Below are 23322 nucleotides of genomic sequence, written 5' to 3'. Positions count from 1 at the left end.
ATCTTCCAGTGTGGTGCATTAGATAAATCTGAAACTGGGTATGCTTTTTAACTCTTTTCTGATTTTGGCCAATGCTTCTTTTGAAATGGCTCCTGATCACGCTGAAACATCTTTTGTGTCCTTGCCTTTAAAGCCCATCAGTATATATATTACTCAGTAAGATTTTAACTGCCCCACTGTGGAATGGCTTTTCTGGGTGAAAAAAAGTAGTCTAATTTTTAGAAGGAACTCATTGGTAACTCTAAGAACCATGATAGAAGAATACCTCTGACAGCTGTAGTTCCTGCCACCAGCATGCTTCTGCTTTTGGAGTTGCAGAGTTTTGGGCAACTACAAAAATGGCTGTAAGTGCTGTGATAACTATTGTAGGAATTTGTTGTTCAAAACTCATTGAGAAAGGTCAGATGTTCCCAATTCCCTTCACTAGGACTGTTTCCAAAGCCTTACATAAACTGAATCTGATGTAAAATTTAAAAAATTCAATTTTTACCAACTGGCTTATAAAGAATATGGTGGGGGCAAAAGACTAATTTTAATTATCATGCTGATGTTTTAGTTTCAGATAAGCACCAGTTTAAGAATGAACAGGTGATGTACAGATTTCGCTATGATGATGGAACATACAAGCCAAGGAGTGAATTGGAAGACATTGTGTCCAAGGTTTGTATAATCATTCTTAGTTGGAACTTTGTGATTTGCATCAAGAAGTTTGCTCTCCCTCTGAATGTCATTGACCTGTTGTATAGGAAATTGCCAGTGCTGTTGATCTGTGTTGTATTAAGCTGTCCATCCTAATGCCATAGGAGATACTCACTTTAGGGAGAGGAAGCAGAATTTAGCAATGAATAACAATACAGTTGTGACTCCACCCAAGACTGCTGATTGCAATCCTAATAGCGCAACAAAAGGTCTTAAAACAGTAGGTGATAACATGTCTGCTGCAAATCTGGGCAGGATGGTTCAGGGGGATAGAAGAAATCAGTATTTAACCGTTCCTAATAATTGTCTGTCAAATGAGTTCTGTTGATCCCATATTTGTCCACATACCTTTTAATAAATTTGATTTTTTTCTTATGGACGTTGGTTAATGGGATAATCATGAGGAAGGATTAATGGAGAAAGTGTTGGAATGGAGGTGACTAGAGATAAAAACAGATTTTTGGCTGTTGGAAGCCAGGAAAGAAGAAAGAATGTTTGACAGAGAGGATAAGGGAACTGTTTTGAGTATCAATATTAATCAATAGGTAATTCCAGCTGAGTAGAGACATCAGTGTCCAGGTTTTGCTAGCATTAGCTAGTCAGTGTTTCTTTGAAAAGGAAAAAGCTGCTAACACTGTGCATCTTGCCTTCTTCAGGGGGTGAGGCTGTACTGCCGACTGCACTGCCTGTATACTCCAGTGGTAAAGTAAGTTCCCCTTCATGGTCCCCTTCTATTTATTATCTGGCTTTGTTAAAAGGATGACATTACTATTGAAATCTTTCTTGTTTCCTATTACAAACAGTAATTTTCTGAATTTTCTTGGCTCTTTTACTGCCCTTGCATCTTCACAGCTTAGCTGTGTAGTAGCACTGCTGCTGCTGGAGGATGTTGGAACTAGGGATTCAGGCAGAGTGAGCAGCTGGGTATGGTTAGTGACTGATTCAAGGCAGATCGTGTGGTGTGATTGTAGCTGCTGTATTATTTGTGTTTTAGAAAATGTCAACAGATGCTGAAGTGATGTAAACAGATTCCAATGTGGTGCTAGGATTCTGTCATTCAGAGCACCCTAAACAAAAGCCAGTCTGAAGCAGAATAAAAGCTGAAGCTGTAATTTGAAGAAACCCTGAAAGTTTTGTGTGGAATCTTACAAACTTGGTTCTGCATAAATAACTGCTGGAGAATTGAGATAGTCTGCAAGTGCTAGGTAACTCTCTTCCCAGATCCCAGGAGATGATTTTCAGGTTTTGTTACCTTACTGACATCAGATGAACATTTCTGGCCCATAATGGAAACCACCCTGACCCGTGTAGGTGTTCTGTTCAGGTATTTATGGTGGAAAATCAGACATTTTCACTTAGGAGAACTTAATTTTTTAAAAAATAAAAAACTGATGAGGAAGGAAAAATCTCTACTGAAGATGGCTGGACTCCCAAATTCAACAAAACTGAGCTCTTGTCCATGAGTTGTAAAATAGAATTTTCACTGAGAGATGCCACTGTTGTGCTAAAAGGAGCTGCAATGATAGTTAGAGTTCATCAGTCATGAATTTGCATAATGAGAGCTCTGGGGTGTTTTCCCAGAATAACTGTTCTACAGTGGCACAGATTTCACCTAGCCCAAAAGGTACAGAGAGAGCAGGAAAGCACAGTGCTGCCAGTGGTAGACAAAATGGTTCTGTAGATGCATGTGTGTGTTTGCACATACACATTTCACCCCTGAAGATAGCAATTCACATGCAGAGTAGAAATGATGGTAAGTGGAGTTCAAAAAATGTCCCTGACCTCAGGGTACCCACAAACTGAAGTGGATCTACTCTAATGCTTTAGGGAATCAACACGGACAAAATAACTCCCACAGGCCCATCTTGTGGTGTTGTAGTGTTTTGTCAATGTGCTGTTTTTATAATAGCTTCCCAGCTGGAGAATCTTCTCATATCAGGATTAATCTGTGCTAGTGACGTCATGAATCCAAACTGTGTATAATCAATGAAAAGTATCAGACTCTCAGAAGTTTCAGGATCCTTCTGAATGGACTTAATTATCAGTATGTTTAGGCTCTTCTTCCTGCTATTCTCTTTCTTACTCATTCTTAATTTTATAGCCACGTTAGAAAAGTTAATCTCTCAGGCTGTCATTGTTTTATGTCTTCTTGCCATGACTTTTTGCCTCTGACAAGCCTAACATTACCCCAAGGGAGCTAGCTTTTCCCAAGTTAGTTGTGCAAAGCCCATTGCTTTGTGGATCACTGCTTTATCTGACATCTTAGGACTGCTGATCCCTTCACTCATGCTGGCTTTTCTGGTGCCACCTTGCTTCTAGAAAATTGGCAAAGCTGGTTGGAGTAGCAGGTACATGTGCCACAGGGATCTGGAGGAATCATAAGTTCAAAATTATTTTGTTGACAACCTTGAGATACAATTTTACTTATTTTTTTTCCCTGGAAACCTTGGCGTTTCCATGTAGTCTTTGCCTTTATATTTTTCATCAAGTAAAATCTGACACCCTTATACTTTGAGGGCAAGATGATATATGCCACTGGAAACAAATCATACTACTTTGGGGGTTGAAGTATAAAAAGTAAAACATTTTGAAAATTCTGAATATGTCTCTGATGTACTTCTGGGAAGCTGTGAGGTGGGAGAACTTGTTTCCACTTCTGTGTGTGATGGACAATATGTCAGCGCATCACTGGGCTGGGCCCTGTGAAGAATATTCTATTCCTCTAGTTTCTGTGAGGCAGCAAGGTTCTGCCAAAATTTCAATGGTTCCCACCTCTATATTTGACTATTCACCTGAGGTTCATGGTTCTGGATAATGTTCTATGATTCATGTTCTGCTCCTGTTCAGGGTAGATTGAAATGGGAAGAAAAGAGAGTGAACTAATATTGATCCTGACCAGCACTGACCTGCAAGCAGGGGAAGACTGGGTCTTGGACCAAAACTGATGGCAGCTTATTCAAAACTGTCAGCATCTGTAGGAAAGTTTTGGGAGTTGCTTCTCATCTGGAACCCCCTACACATTAGCGCTCAATATTTTAATGTTTTCCTTTATTGTGCTGACATTTCAAAGGCACATTTTCCCAAGATAAGAGTGTGAGAGGGAAAAACTGCCCAGAAAACTCCTACAGCTTTGTGCTGGGTTTAGCACATTACTGGAAGACAAGTTGAAAACTGTGTGTAAGCACTATGAGGAAAGCTTTTGTTCTGAGGACGCATATTTCTGGAAATGCTGTCATGTTTTTTGGGTTTTTTTCCAAGCTCTGAAAGTCCCACTTCTCTTTCTAATTTCTCACACCCTGCATTCTGCAAACACACAGACATTTCTGCTGCATTTATTTACAACAGCCAGTCACAACATATCTGTATCTGTAGATGATTAGTAAGAGGAGCAGGGTTGGTTAGGATGGGTTTTAGATGGTGTTTGACTATTAGATTTTTAGGGAAAAGGCAGTATCAGACAGTGTGGTGCTAATGAAAGAGGCTGATTTGACAGAACTGAAGAATAAAGTCTTGTCTTGACCTGCCTCATGGCTACATCCGGACTGTAAAACAGTCCCAGTGGCTGTGCTTCCTTCCACAGTCATGCCAGTGGAGCTCAAGCTTCAAATACAAGGACCACCCCCAAGGGTGAGAGAGGAATTAATTCTTCATAGCCTGTTCAGCATTTGGCCTCTCTACTGAGACTCTCAATGAGAGGGAGCCAATTAATGCAAATTAATTGTGGTAATGGTTTTTGTGATGTGGAACTAGGAGCTGGATCAAGACCATGAAACTTATTTCACATGGGCCAGTAAACAGCTTTAAAATGGCTTTTATGCTCTTCCGAGCTGGATTAAATCCAGTGACCTTGGAGGTGAAAGGTGTTAGAGCCCAATGTCCTGAGCCCCACAATCCTCTTACATTTGTATCAAAATTCTTTAGAAATATTTCACGAAAGGCTAAAACCATCAATTATCTCCATGGCTTTGAGAAGAGAAATGGAAGAAAACTGCAAAAAAGCATCAAGTTACAAGAGGGTTCCTTTTCCTTCTTTCAGGAACAACGCTGCTGTCTGCTGGGTGTGAGCTGGGTGTCAGCTGGTGCCAGTTGTGTTACAAGAACTAAACACAACTCTTCTTATTTACAATGACTGAAATTACCTAATTCCATAAAAGGATACTGTGTACTCTATTTGTGTCTGGCTACTATGTGATATTTTACTAAAGGAAATAAAATCTGAACAAGTGTGGAGAATCAGGAAAATCTCGCTTGACAAAACTGACTAAAAGCTGCCTAATTCCATGAGCCTCACAAAAAGGAGGCACAGAGGGAATGTGTAGAGTCCCTATCTATGAATACATTAATAGGCAAACACTATAGGAGAATTATTGAAGCTTATAGATGGTACTGAGCCAAAAGATGTAAGCTGGACATGAATGGATTTTGGATGGAAACTAGATGATTTCCAGCCAGAAGAGTGTTATTTTCAGTGGAACTGCTGGTGGCAGTATTCTAACCTGAGTTACAGCAGCAGCTCAGGACATCTGTGAAAAGAATCTTCTGGTGCCTGTGGCAAGAATGTGAGCTCCCTGAAGATGGCTCGAAAGAAGATCTAGAGAAATTTTAACACTGCTTTGTGTTGATCTGAAGTATCTTCCTAATTCAAGTTGTTAGAAAAGTCTAAAACTTTTCTAGAGAGAAAAGATGTCTGCTTCTTATTAGTAGGTCCCAATAGTATATATAGGTTTAGACTGTGAAAGAAATGTATACCTTTTTGTCCTGATTTTCCCTGAATTCTCTTTTTTAATTAGAGACCGTGACTACCACCTAAAGACCTACAAATCAGTAATTCCTGCAAGTAAACTAGTGGACTGGCTTATTGCACAGGTAAGAAAAATTTAAGATACTGTCTTTGCTAAGGAGCACTTCATAATCCTAAACCTTTCCTTTTTCAGTATATAACAGAAAATTTAGAAGGGGTTTGGTTGCTGTTCTTACCTGTGTGCATCTGCTTTATTTCCTCCTTCAAGGGAGCTGTAAACAGTCTTGGTCTGAGACCATCTTAATTGCTGGGTTTACACAACCCAAAGCAACTGGCCACCATGACTAGGGCTTTAGGCATCACATCATTACCAAAACTAGTCAGCAATGATAATAATTGTAATGGTGGCAGTAGTAATAAGAGTAATAGTAATGTGCTCTGGACATGCTTCTTCACTGTGGTACTGACTATAAACTGTTTCTGTAATTCTGATGACTCAAATGGAGAGATTGTATTGAGTAAACCTAAATTACCTTGTCAAAAGTAGTGTATCTAGTTTCACATCTAGTTTCTGTATGAAAAGGTTGAGACACATTTTGTCAAGATTGATGATTCTAAATGGCTCTATTTTCTGAAGATTTTTTGTTACTGCTTTTATTGTATTTGGGAAAATATCTACCTTAGTGAGCTGAAAGAATTAAAGCTGTATTTTCTAAATGGAGAATGCTATTTTCCTAGGGAAATGTTTTGAGGCCAAGGTAACGTCATCAGGAGTAGCCAAGCTGGTTTAAACCCTTCCTTTGCAAAGATTTTGTTGCCTAGAACAAATACAGATTGCTAAAGGTTTAAGCTGGTAACATTAGAAGGCTTTTCTTCTCCAGTTTATTTACAACTGAAAGAATAAATTGGATTTTTAAATCCCAGCCTCTGTAAAATAAACTACCCATTTATCCCATAAAATAACACAACGTGAGCGTTGAGCATTGTCTCATCACAGGATGTTGAAAATGAGGGAAGACTTGTGAAGACTTGAAATTTGTTTATACTAAAAGTTAAACTTCTGGTTTATTAAAGCTATTTTCTTGGCTTTCCTTGTGTGATTACACAGTCATGCAATTCTCTCAGAACTGCCTTGATCCCTTTTCTACCAAGACAACAGCGTTTAGTTCTTAATTTGTAAATGTGCCTTTTCTGGTCTCAGGCTCTTTAACAGAAGCCAGTAGTGCTGTGGATTGGCCAGAGCTGATCCTGTTTTATCCTGTATTTAAATAATGCTGATACACCTCAGTGATGGGCTTTGCCAGCATTTGCTTGGCAAATAACTGCTGCTCTCCTTAGCCGGATTTGAAGTAGAACTGATGTTCTGCTGACAAGATCAGAAGGTGCCTGGTTGCTTAAAACAAAGTCAGTACACTACCCTGCAGCTGCTGTGAGAGCTTTCGGGTATCTAGTTCTCCGGATGGAGGGGAGAAAAGGTGTAATACTTGTGTAGGATACAGCTTCTAATTAAATAGGACTGAAAGCCATACACTGAAGTTGATTCTGTTGCCACAGCAGCAGGTGCCCTCCCTGCTGGAATGAGTTTAGCAATTGCTCTCACTGAGATGGTCGGCGTCAGGTTCTCTGTGTCTCTTTGGGACAGGGTAGCAGCTCATCTCACATCAAGGAACCGGTATTAACAACCTTCGTGAGACCAGTAGTGCCTTCTGATTTTTACCAGCACTATTTAAAACTTACTTGTCTGCCTAAAAAGTGTGACCACATTTGTAAAGTCTTCACTTGTGACTGCAAATGAGCAGATACATAGAGAAAACCAGGCATTTCTTGTATTTAGCTGAGCTGTAGATGTAAAGCTTAAGGCTGCTGTGTCAGGGAAATCTGTAAATTCGCAAGTCACCTTTGGTACCTATTTTGAATGACTACACTCAGGGCTTCAGGTAGTGAGAAACGGAAGCCTTTGTAATCTGCTGTGTAAGCAAACTCCTACTGCAGTTTTAACCTGTCTGACCTTTGGAGTTCACATACCTTAGCTTTACTCAGGTTTTTTTCCCTTGAGCTGAATATGGATGGGATCTCTCAGCTTCTAAGAAAGAGTGTTATTGTCTGTGGCTAATGGGTCCTAAAGTCCAACACTATGATTTCAAATAAAATGTCTTTACACTGAGATAACATGGTATCTTTCCCCAATCCTGGTCCTTGTTCCCCTGATTCCTGTAGGAGGGAGAGATGCTGTCTGTAGGAATGAATAGTGTTTGGGCAATGGGATACCTGTTTTAATGGCTTGCTATTGTTCCCTACACAGATCATCCTGCTAATTTCAGAGCCACAAGCTATGTGCTGGGGAGGGGGGAATAATTTAGCATAGAAAATTATCTGAGGTGTAACATTATTCTCCTGTTTCTAGGGAGACTGTCAGACTCGGGAGGAAGCTGTCGCACTGGGTGTGGGACTCTGCAATAACGGCTTCATGCATCATGGTAATACATCAATATTGCTTCCCTCAGTCAGTTAAATGAGCTCTGACTTCAGTCAGATCAGCTTTTTTAGGCTGTGCCATTCATGCTGTGTGCACGATTTGCAGGCATTTCTGCAGGTCCTTCTCAAAAATACAGTCCTCAAGCTAATACATGTCTAAGCCTGGTGCCTTCCCAAGGGAAGCCCCTTGCTGATAGTTATGGGAAGCACTGAAGGGATTACACAAGGTAGAAGGAGCACGTTTTTTCACTGCATCTCTTCCAGAGCCATCTGAGCAATGCACAAGCCAAATACTGTCCTGAAATACCACCAAAAATATCAGATGTTAAATAAAATTGCCTAGTTCTTGGCTCTTGGACAAACACAATTCTTAGTGCTGAGGCGTCCAAATCTGAGGTGCCAGATTGCCAAATTAGACATCATCCATCCTCAAACAGGGGAAGTAAACAAATCACATCTGTATCAGTATCAAATAGAACATACAAGTCCCAAGAGTAAACATAGCTTGTCAAATGAAACATTCAGTTTTAGTCATAGATAACATTTAGTCACTGTATTTTGAATAGTGTTTTTGAGAGCAGATTATTGTAAATAACTAATGGAGAATTTGCATAGTAATTAATAATAATGTAAGAATCGTTGGGGTCTGTTTTAAAGAATTTGGTCTGTTCTGAGCCCATGCAAACTTTTGGGATTTATTGCATCCTTTGCCAAGGAAGACCTTTGCATAAGTACATGTTGAATGAAGGAGTTGCTCCTCACTTGCTGCTTTTATTGAAGCCCCCGGGTCTCTGTTTGGAAAAACTGGTAGAGAACTTTTTCATGCCTTCCAGAATTTTATAGATCTCATTTCCTTCTCAATTTTTTTTAAGGTTGAAGAGCCTTAGTCTGTGTGGACACCTTATATGCTTTTAAACAGCCCCTTTACCCCTCTTTGCTCCTTTTACAGTTTTACCATATTCATTTCGATGAGGGAAAGGAGCATGGGGTTTTGAGTAGCATCTTCCCTCCAAGAGAATCTTTTGCATTTTATATACATTCTGCATGCCAGGGAGGTCACATCATGTCATGAGCTACTATGCACTGTGAAGAAAACCATTGTCCTAAAATACAGAATTAGCTTAAAAATACTGAGCTGAGGAACTGACTGATAGAGATGCATCTGGTCTGTGTCCTGTAAAGAGTGGGGAAATATTTAGAATTTCCTTTGACTTTCTTCTCTGTTTCTCTCTTTCTTTCTCCATGTAAATGCATGTATGTATTTCATATATATCATTTCCAGTCCTGGAGAAAAGTGAATTTAAGGATGAATCCTTATATTTCCGCTTTTATGCTGATGAGGAGATGGAGGGCACCAGTTCGAAGAGCAAACAATTACGTAATGACTTCAAGCTCATGGAAAACATCCTGGGAAAGAATCTTCTGGTAAGAAATATATTAATGTAAACCTTGATGTTTCTGCAAAAATGGTATTGTTTTATAGTAGAGGAGAATAAGAAGGAAAATTATGAGAGACAAGAATTAAAATGGGCAATTGCACCTCTAGCTAGACTTTTCTTCACTGCATAAATGCTACTAATTCTTGATCTGCTTTGCTGTATATCTCCAGCTTCTGTAGCTCTGACTTTTTAGTTAGGCAGACTGCATAACTTATTGTAGGACCAAGGGAAATCCTTGCATTGCAGGCCCCTTTCTGGAGCACATGGCCATCCTGCTGTACTGGGAGCTTTAGATGTACACTTCACACAGGTGCAAATGCATGGAAGTTCCTGCCTGTTCCCAGTGCACAGCTCAAGCCCTTTCTATTCCCAAGAAGCCCTTGCAAGAGTCTGGAAGTGAGCTGGGAGCTGGAGATGTTTTAGCAGACACAACAGTGTTAACTGAGGAAAAAGTAATGGGCTCTACTCTCTTGGAAGAGATCTGCCATCAAGTTGAAACACAGTTTAAATTCAAACATGGTTCAAACACGTGAGGTAAATATGTGAGGTAAATTCAGCTTCAAGTTAAAAGACTGATTAGAACACAGATATTTCAGGGCATCATTCTCTAAGCCATGTGAATGCTGTTTTTGTAGTTCTGAAGTGCATCAGTCACCCTCTGTCAAAATGCAGTCCCATCTCAAACAGAAAACAAATGAAGAGCACATGCTGAGGAAAAAGATCTCCTACTTAGAGGACACAGATTTCTGTCAAATGTGTAGTAGTCATGCTTAAGTCATGAGTTGCTTTCACTTGCATGCATAAATTAACAGTCCCTCGAGTGAAGGGACTTGTGAAGATCCCGCAAAAGCAGTACAGTAAATTCATTACACTTATCCACAAAAAAAATGTGCCTGACTTCTGCTTTATGCTGTGTTTAGCAGTTATGAGCAGCTGTAATCCTGAGGCTTTGCTGTCTGTGGAACATCACTGCTTGCCTCTGTGCTAATGATAGGGCATTAATCCTTCCCATCCTCTGATCCCACCATAGGAGGTTTATTGGAATTTCCTCAGCACTGGCTTTTGAAATATGCTTTCCTACTGCTGTGAAATCCTAGCTGTTTAGTGGATAGGTTTCCCCACCCCCTTCATCAAAGTTTGCTCTATCACAGGAGAGTTTGCCTTTGAAAACAGAAAACAACAGAAACCTTGGCAAATACTTGTTAAAAACGCCAAGGAACAAAGTGCTTTCAGTCTGGAAAAACACAATTCAAACAAAAGCTAGTATTTATTTATTTGCACAATTATTTCTCATTGAAGGACATAAATCTCGACAAACTGAAAAAATATACAACATTCTTTGCATAGTTGAAGAAAATTTGGATTTTGGCCTGACTCCAAGCATTGTGATTTGGTTACTGCAGTGTGCTGTGAACTTGTGATCAGCACCTCTACCTGTTAGCCCAAACTGACCACATCACAAATCAGACCTGGTTGCTTAGATCTGAGTATCAGACAAAGGAGAGTTTCCTGTAGAGATTGGCCATGATCAAAGTTGTGTGAGAGGTTTAATTGCACATGTGATGATGGAGTCCCAGAAGATTCAAAAGAGAAGCATTCTCAATGATTTCTGAAGATGATGCCTGCGTACATTTTATGTAGCAGTATCAAAACTCTTGTGCTGACTTGGAGATCTAGACTGGAATTCTAAAGATCATCAACTTCCCAGACCTGTAATAACTTCTACATTCATCCAGGATATCCCATGTTTCTTATCCTCTGTAAAGTGTGGCAGTAGTTGCCCAACTCTGCAAAATTTCAGCAGAGAGAGCAAAGAAGAACTTTCCCTTTGTTCTTCATTATACTGGTGTACCACAGTCTGTTGTAGCTAGAGAATTAAACTCATGGATTTCAAACACCTCTGGGAGGAAAGCCACTAAGAGCTCATCCCCTAGGGATTTCTGATCCCAAGGGGACAGGCTGGAAAGTCAGTGACGAGGCATTCATCATCCAGGTGTATGCAGCCACATAAGGGCTTCGAGTGGTTTTGGGTACTAACAGTGAACTCTGAAGTGAAAAATGCCCTTTAGGCTCTAAGTCTTTAATGGTTCAGAAGGAACAGTTTGAGTTCAGTGCTCAATTTCAAAGCTCACAAATGAGAAGAAACTTGGAGTCATTTTGTATGTATTTAACCTCTTTTGCTAATGTTGCAAAACATACCTTTAAAGATAACAGTAGGGGTGCTTAGATTCTGAAGCTACTCATTGGAAAGCAACTTTGTCTTTTCAAATCTTGTTTTGTGCCCCAAAGCTGTGGGCTTGTGAAAAGCTGTGGAGACTGGAACAACCTGGGAGATGAGGTGGCAGGAAAGAAACTGTCTTTAAATGCTGCTGAGGGCCTCAGAAACCTCCTTCGTTTTCTGAAATGTTTGGACTTGACATTGTCTGATACCAAGTCAGGCTGTTCAGGTGTTTCCAACAGAGAAGGGTTTTGCTGGAGAGCTGTAGGGAAGTATGTGAGAGAAGAATGTGCATCCTGGACCCAGGTTCAGGGAATGGTGGTTGATCTGCTGTGCTGCCTCTTCTGGTGTTGATGTCCCCAAGAGTTCAGGATGACAGTTCCTGCTGCTCTGTGAGACTGGTGTAATAGGCCATTCTTGGCACACCTTTCATCTCTGCAGATCCCATTCCCCTTGCTCATACCAAAATTTTCTTTGAATGTGTTCTGAGTACATTTGCCCTCTGTTTTTGATTAAACATGCTTGTTTTTCAAATGGTCTCATTTGTTAATGTGATTGTCTCTCAAGACTAAACAGCTGCTGCCTTACATTCCAAAAACTGATTTGGCTTCAGGGGCATAGAAATAGTCCTTGCAGGTGGCGATTTAGTTAATAGCTTTGGACTCCCTAGGGATGAATGGGGTTCAGCTGTGGAATGGCAGAGTGTTCCTACTTTATAATAAAGAACGAATCATTGCCTTCTCCAAGTACTGCAAATGGAATATTATCCATAGTCTGCCTTTTCATCAGGGGTGTCTCCAGCACAGGAAGTTCCGAATGTTGATGCATGTGGGGTTTCTTAAAAGTGTTTTAGTTCTTTGCTTTCAAACAATACATATTTGCAATACCAATGATCAGAGAGAGGTAGGTTATTAAAAATAATAACAAGTAAAAGATCTTCTTGCACAGTACTGATGGCTTCACCCCAAGAGGTAGGTAAGGTTATATAGCTTGCTGGCTGCTGAAGTTGGACAAATCAAAGCCTTCAAGTTGTTTAATGTGTATTTCACATATGCTTTCAAAATTCAAGAAAAGAAACTGAACAGTCCCTTCAAATGTAAAGTGAGAACTGGAGGGGAGAGGTAGCCTAGAAATTTTCCATTGAATCCCAAATATGAAGTGATAAAAGTACGTGCTGTGTTGGGCTGAAACTCATTCCACTTGCAACATTAAAAATCTAACCAGCAATTTACCTGATTTTCTAAGGTCCTTTGTTGAACAAGCACTACTAGCATTGCTTCTGAAAATACTTAAAAATAGCCAAAAATGGGAAATTTACCTTCCAGTCTTTTTACTTTCCTGTGCATCCTCTAATGTGAACATCACCTGATAAGGACTTTTCCCCTTATATTATGCCATGCATTACTTTAACTTGACTGTATGGCTCCTACAGGACAGAATTATTCTAGTTCTTTATTTTTTTTTTCCCAAGGTAATCACATGTAAAAGGACAAAATTTATAATCTGATGGAATTTACTTGAAAGGAAAAGGGAGGACAATATATTAAAACAGTGCAGAAATCATCAGAAGCGAGGAAACAATTCTGAGTAATTTTTTCCCCCAGCTAGATTATGAATAGCTTTATTTTTCCTCTTAAATCAGTTCTGTTTTATCAGATGGTTCTTAAATACATAATATTTGTTCAAATGCAAGATGTCTATCAGTTAGATTTTCCACTCATCCATTTACCAGTGGCTAGGCTTGGTTTATTTTTCTATAATGGGGAGTGAGTTGTTAAGCTTTTTACTCATTGTTAATAAACCATTAGAAAAGGATGAGTGAAATGTATATTTGTCATGATTGATATGATTTTAAAGGATATGTATAAGGTGGATCTGTATGACTTCAGTGCAAATAAGAGGAAGCAGAAATTCAGGAGTGCGAATTACGAAGGCTTCTGTCTACCACACAAAGTACAAACTGAGCACAGGGTATGGAGTTTGTGTTTTTTCCCTTACACAAAGCTTGTGTGCCTGTCTCTAGAGGAAGGACTTACAGAAATCAGAAATTTTTGTCTCACTGGTCAGATAGAATTTTAGCCGTCAGACTGCCATCATGATGTAGAATTATGTAGTGTGTAGTTAGATCTCAGGTAGGCCCAAGATCTGCAATTTGTCTGAAACTGATAGCTGAGAAGCACTCAGATCAGTCATTATCAGGTATGTGGGATGTATTCTAAAAAATAAATAAATGATTCTGCTCAATCTGTAGTACATTCACCAATGGAAAATGCTGAATAATGATGAATTCTGTAATCTAAAAGTGAAAGATCTATTGAAGGATGAAGAGCTAGGCATTAAAACCAAATGCAGTTTCTAATAGAAGAGTTGATTAACCATTAGAACAAACTCTCAGGGGTGGGAATAGATTCTTTACTTCTTAAAGACTGCAGATCATACCTGAGTTAACTCTGGAAAATCTGCTTTAGTATATATTAAGGACTCAGTGCAGAAATAACTAGGGTAAATTTTATGGCTCGTGTTATGCAGATCAGACCAAATGATCTGGTAGTCCCTTTCCATTCTAAGATACAGAAGTCTAGATCAGTTGTGGCTTGCTCCAGTCTTCACCTTTTCTGTGAACTCCATATTTATGAACCATAAATATGTGTAAAATTTGTGCTCTGTTTAAGATTTTACCAGAAGAGGATGACTATGGATTTGACATAGAAGAAAAGAACAAAGCAATTGTGGTGAGGTCAGTTCGACGAGGGTCTTCTGCCGAGGTAGGACCTCACATTCATATTTTGGTATCTAAGAATGTTTCACTACTTTGAAAAGTAACAAACCATCCTTTTGAAATCTGTTTCCTTTTAAAGGCAGCTAATAGAAGATGGCTGTCTTCTACAATTCCTGGTAATAAGCTGTTTCTGTAAATTGATAAGTGTTTGGCATTAGTGGGTGACTTGAATATTATTGATAAGTGATAGGATGAATATTATTGATAAGTGATAGGATGAGAGCAGTATCTGTGTGATGATAGCTTACCTCAGGTTCCTCAGCAACTTTAATTTAAGGAGGGAGGGAAAGTAACACTCTTTTGGGATAGCAAAGGTGTTCAATGGGAAACAGGTTTATTTGAGTGAAGCTGCATTTTTAGATATGTATTTTTTCCTTAAAAAGCATGCAGTCATTTCTCTCCATGGTATTTTTTAATTCTACAGAATATATTTGTGTTGTTTCTTTGAAGCGTGTAGATGGCCCAAATGTCATAGGATCTGAGTATTTCTTAATCACCCATTTATCCATAGAGAATCCTTATGTGGATAACACAGTCTGATCTTCCATTTACCAAAATAAGGCATGGATAAACTGATGAAGATAAGAGAGGACTAAATGACTTGTCTGGGGCTTCACAGTAAATTGTGGCAGCACACAGGACAGAGCTTCTAATTAAAAGTCCAGGACAACCATTACAGAATTTTTGAATGTCCATGTTAATTTGTGGGTTACTCCTTTAGACTACGTTTAACTCCTGGATAACTTGCTTAGTGGAAACAGCTGAAGTGGACAGACTGATTTTAGCAAGTTGAGAATGTCACATGGGTAGGAATTTTGAACTGAAGTTTAGTGTTAGAATGAAATTATTTCAGTATTCCTGATTGTCATTTGGTTTATGGTCACCAAAGAAACCAATCCTATGCTTTATCTAGTACTCAAAATCAACATAGGTTGGCCAAAAATTTTATTAATCTAAACCTGTGCTGTGAACCATTGCCTGCCAGATAATCCTTCTGCCCTTTCTTTGGCTGGAAGCTTGGGGAATAGACTGCAAATCCGTTGTGTTTTAGGACAATGGCAGCACACCATTTTCTAAGGAATCTTCTTCTTGATCTTTCAAGATAATCTGTGACCACGAGCCCATCTTTTGAACTTGATCTAATTATACTGCTCCAGCAAAAAACTAAATCTGCATCTCTCTGAGCCAGAGGAAAGAGAGAGTAATGCTGTGTGGACCTCCTGTTTCAAGTCAAGAAACTTGTCAGTGGATTCCAGGCAGAATAGAAAAGGGTTTGCCACATTTAGAAGGAAACCCAACTGCTGAACCTTGAAGTTATACGAAGTAATTCTAGTCTGGAAGGTTTAATAATTTTTTAATGGTTCCTGGATACCTAACACCTAGTCCAAATATTGCTATGTTACATTTTAACTGGTAGAGATCATCAAGGGGTACATTTAAAGCTATTGTCCAGTGGGCACAGTAGGGGATCTCAGTTTTGTCATTGGATCTGTCTCCGACTCCCTGTGTGACCATTGCCAAATAACTGAAGTTAGGTGCAAAACCTAGGAATTAAAATCTTGTGGCTTTTTAGGCTAATGGAGAGCTAGTACTTCAGTTAAAGCAGAGACAGGTTTTTATCAACTCTTCAAACCAGGTAACATTTACTGACATGACTGGGTATAGGTTGCTTTTGCAAGGCTGATGGCTGAAACCTGCCCAGGGCTCCTGTGCCCAAGGTGTAGGAAGTCACACGTCTGCATCTCACTGAGTATTACAGCCCATCTATTATAGGCCCCTAGATTTCAGTTGTGTCCCCCCACCCCTTGTTTTTTTATAGTCTCCTTTTTAATAGTACCTGAAAAAATTGTAGCAGAAAAGTACTAAGATTTATCCATTGCAAACTAAGATACATCTGTAGAGTGGCATATTTCTAAGGATACTAGTGACATCTCTTTGTTTTCTGTAAATGAAGAAAACTTGAAGGGGGAGTGACAAATGACTTGATGAACCAACACTACTTATAGAGTATTCCATGCAAAAATAATCCTAGAAATGTCCATAAGTAGGGAACAGTTGAACCTTGAAGCCTGAGCTTTCAGAGTTGCTGCCAGTGACCCAAAGTGCTGTGTGGTGTTTGTTCCCTTTGCAGATGGCTGGCCTGCAAGCAGGAAGAAAAATCTATTCCATCAATGAGGATTTAGTATTCCTACGCCCGTTTTCAGAAGTGGAAACCATCTTATCCCAGTCCTTCTGCTCACGAAGGCCACTTAGGCTTCTGGTAGCCACCAAATCAAAAGAGTAAGTGCCAAGATGGGCAGACAGAGAAGATTATTGAGAAATGTCAGTTACTAAATAGTACTTCTGCAGTTGTAGTGAAACCTCTGTAAACACTGTGCCCTGCAGAAGCCACTCAATAGGAAAACAGATGACAGAAATGAGGTACAAGAGTCACAGCTTGTTTTTAGTGATGACCCTTGGGCTGCTAGGAGAGGTTGGCATGTGTTCTCTTTATATTGCGGATAGCTTTTGGTTTCCTTGTGCACAAACGAAACTGAATCACAAAGATTGTCATTCTCAGGTATGAAGCTTCTCACACTCTATTATATGTGCATGGGAAAACAATTTCCACCTATAAAAGCTTGGCTTATTTTTGGATGACTAACAATGTCAGTCCTTACAGTTTTTCAGTCTGTTATTGTTTCTTACAATGAGAGTTGGCCCTGTTAGTGTCTTGTGTATTGTTAAATTCTGTAATCCCAGAATGTGCCATAGAAAGTGAATGTCTCAGTGAACATTTGTTGCTGAATTCTAGTTCAGAGTGTCTTGTCCAGTCTACTTTTTTTTTTTTAAATTTTTTAATGGAAAAAAATCCTCTGCTGGTATAGGTCAGCACAGCTGCACTGAAGTTTGCCTAGAAATGGAAGTGAATATAAATGCCTTAGAAAGTTTCTGTCAAGTGTTATTCACTTAAAGATGTAACAAATTAAGAAGTGCCAAATTTTAATTAGCAAATAAAATCTCCCATCTGCCTTGGAGATTGAAGATGGAGTATATTTCTTCATTTGTTATTTATTCGTAAACACTGTGGATGCTTTCTCTCATCCAAACCCAGTTGTGAATGCTGGGGAAAGATGCTGTTAAGAACTGCCCAGAATTCGGGCAGCCTAATTTAAAATTGTGCTTTCTCTTCTCCTTGATTTATCTGCAGGATTATTAAAATCCCAGATTGTCCTGAAGCACTTTGCTTTCAGATACGGGGAGCAGCACCACCATACGTTCACGCAGTAGGAAGAGGTAAGTAGAAACTCTGTGGTACAGTTAAGTTGGGAGTACAGCTGAATAGATACACGTGTGTATATAAAGTGTGTGTGTGTATCTGTATTTCAACGAAGACAGATCCAGGTTTCATTGTCCAACTTGTTCTATACAAGTTCTGACAAATTTAGTGACCACAGTGATGAGAACTCATGATAGACAAGAATCACACTCATATAACCATAGAACAGTGTGAGATTTCCTGCATCCAAGTGCTTATCATCTAAATATATTCTAAGACAGCGGTATCATTCTTGTGAACTGAGTGTTGAGTCTCTAATCCCATCAACACAATACAAGGAATAATTTAATTCCACAGTGGAAGAAACTTGAATACTGCAATGCACAATACCATGTGCATGATCAGAAGGCATTATCACTTTAGCTCTTGCAAGCTAGAAATGGACTTGCTTAGTGACCCTACCCTTGTTTCTTCTGAGACTACTAAGGTAAAGCTTGACAGCCACAGTGAAAAAAGCCCCTAAAGCTGAGATAGTTGAGAAAAAGTTGAGAGGTAATGGTGTCTGTTGCTTCCTCAGTACTTTTGCCAATTTGGGTCACTGGGTTCTGAAGGTGCTGTAGGATCAGCAGGTTAGTAGACAAGTCATAACACAATCTGGACATCACAAAGTGACATATGACTTGCAGACTAGTTCTTCCTTTACATAGGCATATATTGCTGCAAATTACCAGTATAACACAGAGGCAAACTGCTCTCCTTGATATTTTTAAAAGGAGAAAACACAATTTGACAGAAATATTTACTACTTCTGTACCTGATATATTAACTGGGCTACAAGCAAAGCACAGCTTTAACCTTTCTGTTAAGCAGATGCAGAAAATGCGGCCTTTTAGACATACACCACTTCCTTCCTTCAGAACAAATGTGCGTCTCCACCTGAGTGCAGTTAGCTTAGGCAGCACCCACAGATGGCATTCCCAGGGACACACATTTATTACACCCTTTTATAGCAGCACCTATAACCACTTTTTCACAGTTTGGAGTGCAAGCTGGAAGTTCCAGCTAGAAGACTGTACTTTTTCAGGATTTGGCCTGGAAAAGACAAATTACATTTGACATCATAGTCTTTTTCTATGGCAAATTGTGTAACATGCAAGTGTTCTGTCTTCCAGGTACAAGAGGCTGGAACAAATATAACAGTTTATACTTTAGGAAGACTGCAGCTAATGTAACCATAAGGCTAAAAGAGAAACATATAAGAATCCCAAATGATTTCCCACAGAAATGTCAATTTCTAGCATGAATGCATTTAGATCAAGGAGGTGTCTGTTTTTCCCAGCACTACTGAAAACATGAAGGATAGACACATGATGTTATCCTTACACAACAAAGCTCTCTGAATAGTAGCAAAGGCGTAGTAGCAAAGGCATGACAGGACTGACCCAGCTCTTCTTACTTTTTCTAACCAGAAAGCTTTTGCAAACTTTCCAGTATTCTCATCCATAGGCAGATGGCATTTCTGTCTAACTTCTCTCCTGTTATTTTTCAGGTTCTGAGGCTGCCGCTGTAGGCCTTCATCCAGGGCAGTGTATTTTGAAAGTTAATGGGAATAATGCAACACATGGAAATTACAAAGAAGTTCTGGAGCACTTCACAGCCTATAGGACCAGGCAGCAGGAAGCACTGGTATGAATGCAAAACCTCAAATGAAGTACATTAATTCCTGCCCTTCTTCTGCCCTCCCCTTTTCCTCTGCTTTTATGCTCACTAAATATTCAGAAAAAGAACATCTACATGTTTGTTTTGACTCATTTCCTTCTATGCCAGGGTCCTGCTGTCACTGAGGGGACCTGATTCCAGTTGCCTATAGTTGCAAAACACATACAGATAATATGAAAGCCATTTCATACATACACTGCATACAGTACTGAAAATTACTAACCACAGAAGTTTACCCAGCAATTGATCTAGATTTTATGTTCTCTGAAGTTCAGAGAAAAGCTGAGGGAACGTTGATATTTCAGCCTACTTAGAAGATACAGAATTGATAGCTGGATTCACCTTTGTAGTCCAAATGTTTGGAGATTGAGCATTTTGAGGTCCTAGCTGAAGCCTGTATCTGTTGGAAGGGATTGTACCAGTGGGTGTACAGAACACATGAAGATGCTGAAGAGGACAGAGTTCAGCAAGCAGCATCCCCTGCATGTTTGAATGGCAGTCGCCCAGGCTCCAGCAAAGACAGCTCTGCACTAGAAGGACATGCAGAATTGGAATCCCTTCAAAGCAGCCAACAGGAATCAGGTAAAGATTCGCATGGGGGAAGAAAACCTAGGGACAATTCAGCGGCTTTCAGAAGGAAAACTGCAGTACAAGTATAAAATATAATTATTATTGTAGAATCTCTCTTGTCTTAACAAAGCTTTGTAATTGAATGAGGTCTGCCAGAGGAAGTATTTGTATGCTGCAGTTTATTCAGGAGAAGAAAAAATTGCGATACACATAGAAATTGTGCACCTGTGACTCTGTGCCTTACAAGATAGCCAGTTATGGGAGTGAAGAGACTCAGCATTTTTAGAATCCTTTGGTAGCCCCTGCAAACCAGGCATTTATGGGCAGTAGCTGATGGAGAGGGAAGGTCTGCAAGTACCTCTCCATACCTGCAAGAACAATCTATGTTTTCTGTTATTTTTGATTAAAGATTAAGATGTTAAATTACTTTTACCTGAGCTTTTGAAAGCATAGCTCAAAAAACAGTTCTACTCTCATGTTGAGGGCTTATTTGGAAAAGCAGATGTTAAGGGAGACTACTAAAGCAAAATTTAATCCAAAGGACTGAGCCTGGCAGAAGCATGTGAGCAATTCCCAGGCAAATCTCAATCTGACTGTAACTGGAATCTCTTCTCTAGTGGCAATAATATTGCTTTGTGTAAAAAATGTTACCTCCTCACCACATCTCTTCCCTGATATCTCAGTCTTCCAGAGGGCTATTGCAGACAACAGGACTCAGAGGTTAACATACTTCACTTCCCTTACAAGCTTCTGCTAGTGAACAGAACTAGAAGTAGTGTCCTGAGCATGGATATGTGCACACATGTATGGAAGAAATCAGAATGGGGATTGGAGCATGTGGACTATCTAAACGTCTGTCACTGTCTCCATTAGTGGCCAACAGCAAATGTCTTCCTTAGAATATTCTCTCAGTCTACAGCAGTACATAGTTCGAGACACTCCTTGAGCCAAAGGTTGTGTCACTGCATTCAATAATTTTTCTCAGCAGGTTTCTCTTGCCTGGGCAGGCCTGTGTTCACATGTGCTGTCAGATGCCTCTAATGACTTCCTTTGGTTCCAGCCCAGACACCGCAGACTGTTACTTCTCCACTGGTCATTGGTGAAGAAACCCCTCTCATCAGCCTAACTGTGGATAACACCCATCTGGAGCATGGGGTGGTATATGAATATGTTAGCAGTGCAGGAATCAAATCCTTTGTCCTGGAGAAAATTGTGGAACCAAAAGGTTGCTTCAATCTCACTGCGAAGGTACTGAAAACCGGACATGGTCAGCTTTATTCCTAAACAGAATGGAAAACCAATAATATAGCTTATTACTGCCTGCTGTGGGCTTGGATCTTCAGTTGAGGTTGACATTGGTCTTCTCAGCCCTGCTTAGACTTTTGTTCATTAGAATGCACTGAGTTACAATAGCTTGACTGGTATGAGCAAATCAGCAAGTGCTTCCAGGACTTCAACTGTTGAGGTAGATGGAGGAGAGCCCTCAGCTCCTGTTCCTGTGGAATTCTTGCTTTTATCTGCCTGGTAACATACTCTCTGATGATATTCAAGATTAATCTTTTCAGGCAGGAATTTGCTTTACCTTGGAAGAAAATCAAGCAGCTTTTTCCCACCTGAAAGGCTGGATGGGTTGCTTTTTTGCGTAGAACTGCTGCTATTGGAAGGCAGTAGAGTCTGCTGAGTGTCTTTGTCATCTCTGACAAAAATGAGCTAATAGAGAATGTTTGTCACATCCCAGTATATTATCGTTATGTCCCATGAAAGCATGCCAGAGCAGGTAACTTGGACAGTGGATATTTCAATTCACTTCCACGATTCTAAAAATTTTTGAGGAATGTTATATGACTCTGAGGATTAGACACATTAGTGGTTCTCAGGCAGTAATAAAGGCAGCTTGTTCTGGAGGCAGCTTTATCCAACCATGGGGCTTTGCCACTCACCGAGTGGAAGAAAACTGTATTTTCCCTCCCTGTCAAGACTCATATCATTGACATCCTGTCTTTTTGTTTAGATTTTAGAGGCCTTTGCTGCAGAGGACAGTCACTTTGTAAGGAATTGTGAAAGACTCATATCCCTAAGCAGTGCTGTGGTCACCATGCCCCAGTATGAATTCCGGCAAATCTGTGACACTAAGCTGGAAAGCATTAGCAGGAGGCTCACAAACTACCAAGAGGTACAACACTACTAGTTATTGGTGAAGTCTTGAGACAATACTTCATTGTGTTAAGTGGGTCTTAGTATTCTTTATTAATGAATCCAAACTGTTTCTGAGGTGGGTGTCCTGGAGGCATGAGAACAGTTCTGCAAGTTACTGAAATTGCAAGTTTTGAGTGAAAAATACCTTGTCTGTAAATCGTTCCTTTCTGCTTGTCAGAGCTGTGGGTTAAAACATATTGTTGCAGGTTCATTTCCACTGTATTAATGAATAAATATGAGAACAGATTGATGCATGTCTTAGATAACTTGAATGTAACTACAGTGTATCATGGTGTAAACAAAGTATGTGTGCTTTGTTTGTGCAGTTATCTGAGCTGCTTGAAAAGAGAGTAGTAGGAGATATAGCTAATTGCCTTCCTTTGTTATTTTATGAACTTTTTTTAATGTGTTGTTTCAGCTGCAGCAGAAGTCTGAATTCCTGGATTTCTGGAATAGGAGGCAGGGAGAGAAAAGAATTGTCTGTATTGCATCAAAATTTTTTTGAAAGTGAAGTAACACACACCTACTTTATTTCTTCTAGTTTGCAGATGAATTGAAAACAAAGGTGAGCCCAGCCTTCAAACAAGCTGTTATGGAACCACATTCCCTCAACAGCATGGATTTCTGCCCCACCAACTGCCATATTAACCTCATGGAGGTATCATACCCCAAAAGCACTACCTCAGCAGGGAGATCGTTTAGTATTCGCATTGGACGGAAACCTTCTATTATTGGTCTTGATCCAGAGCAAGGTGGTAATTAACTTTAAAGTGATAACTGATTTTATCTGTATAAAAAGTTGTAGTTTTACACTGCTCAGCAAGGTCAAATATAAACATAGTCTTGCCAGTACTCTTTCTTCCTCCTTAAAATTTTATAGTTAAATGGCAGCCCTCTTGTGTTGTGAAAAAGTAATGGCTTTAAGGATAGAGAGGCTTCAGGTCTGATGTTTTTGCTAGCTAGGCTGTTTGTGCATCTCATGGTAGTTACATGTCCGGGGTGCTGTTGCCTTTAGTAGAGGTGACCTGCTTGAGTGAGCAGGGACTGATGGCAATGCTGGTGCTTCATTCAGGGGAACAGCTGAAGTCAATCACATTGTAGTGCTACTTTCTACTCTTATTACTAAATAAATTCCGTGCACTGGAGTTGAAAGTCTCTACTTTGTCAGGGGATCTATTTTCTGATAAATTGCTGCTATGCAGCATTGCTCCTACAATCTGGTTGGTT

General features: G+C 39.7%; 1 protein-coding gene across 4 annotated transcripts in view; it reads left to right on the top strand.

The window, feature by feature from the left end:
- PREX1 (phosphatidylinositol-3,4,5-trisphosphate dependent Rac exchange factor 1) overlaps positions 1-23322 on the top strand; it is a 144650-nt gene that overhangs the window by 101466 nt on the left and 19862 nt on the right. For all 4 annotated transcript variants that reach the window (XM_042044418.1, XM_042044410.1, XM_042044399.1 and 1 more), the window contains exons 12-24: positions 557-660; positions 1356-1405; positions 5490-5565; positions 7845-7917; positions 9198-9340; positions 14245-14337; positions 16483-16631; positions 17542-17627; positions 19160-19296; positions 19740-19911; positions 20960-21147; positions 21911-22072; positions 22637-22847. In XM_042044418.1, the coding sequence (XP_041900352.1) occupies positions 557-660; positions 1356-1405; positions 5490-5565; positions 7845-7917; positions 9198-9340; positions 14245-14337; positions 16483-16631; positions 17542-17627; positions 19160-19296; positions 19740-19911; positions 20960-21147; positions 21911-22072; positions 22637-22847 (1644 nt within the window). The remainder of the gene's footprint in view (positions 1-556; positions 661-1355; positions 1406-5489; positions 5566-7844; positions 7918-9197; positions 9341-14244; positions 14338-16482; positions 16632-17541; positions 17628-19159; positions 19297-19739; positions 19912-20959; positions 21148-21910; positions 22073-22636; positions 22848-23322) is intronic.

This window comes from Corvus kubaryi, unplaced genomic scaffold, assembly GCF_017639235.1.
Source record: "Corvus kubaryi isolate FWS band 111438036 unplaced genomic scaffold, C.kubaryi_AGA036_p1.0 134, whole genome shotgun sequence".
In the NCBI taxonomy this organism is placed as follows: domain Eukaryota; kingdom Metazoa; phylum Chordata; class Aves; order Passeriformes; family Corvidae; genus Corvus; species Corvus kubaryi.
Note: the sequence above shows the minus strand (reverse complement) of the source record. Positions and strands in the feature narration are given on the sequence as shown.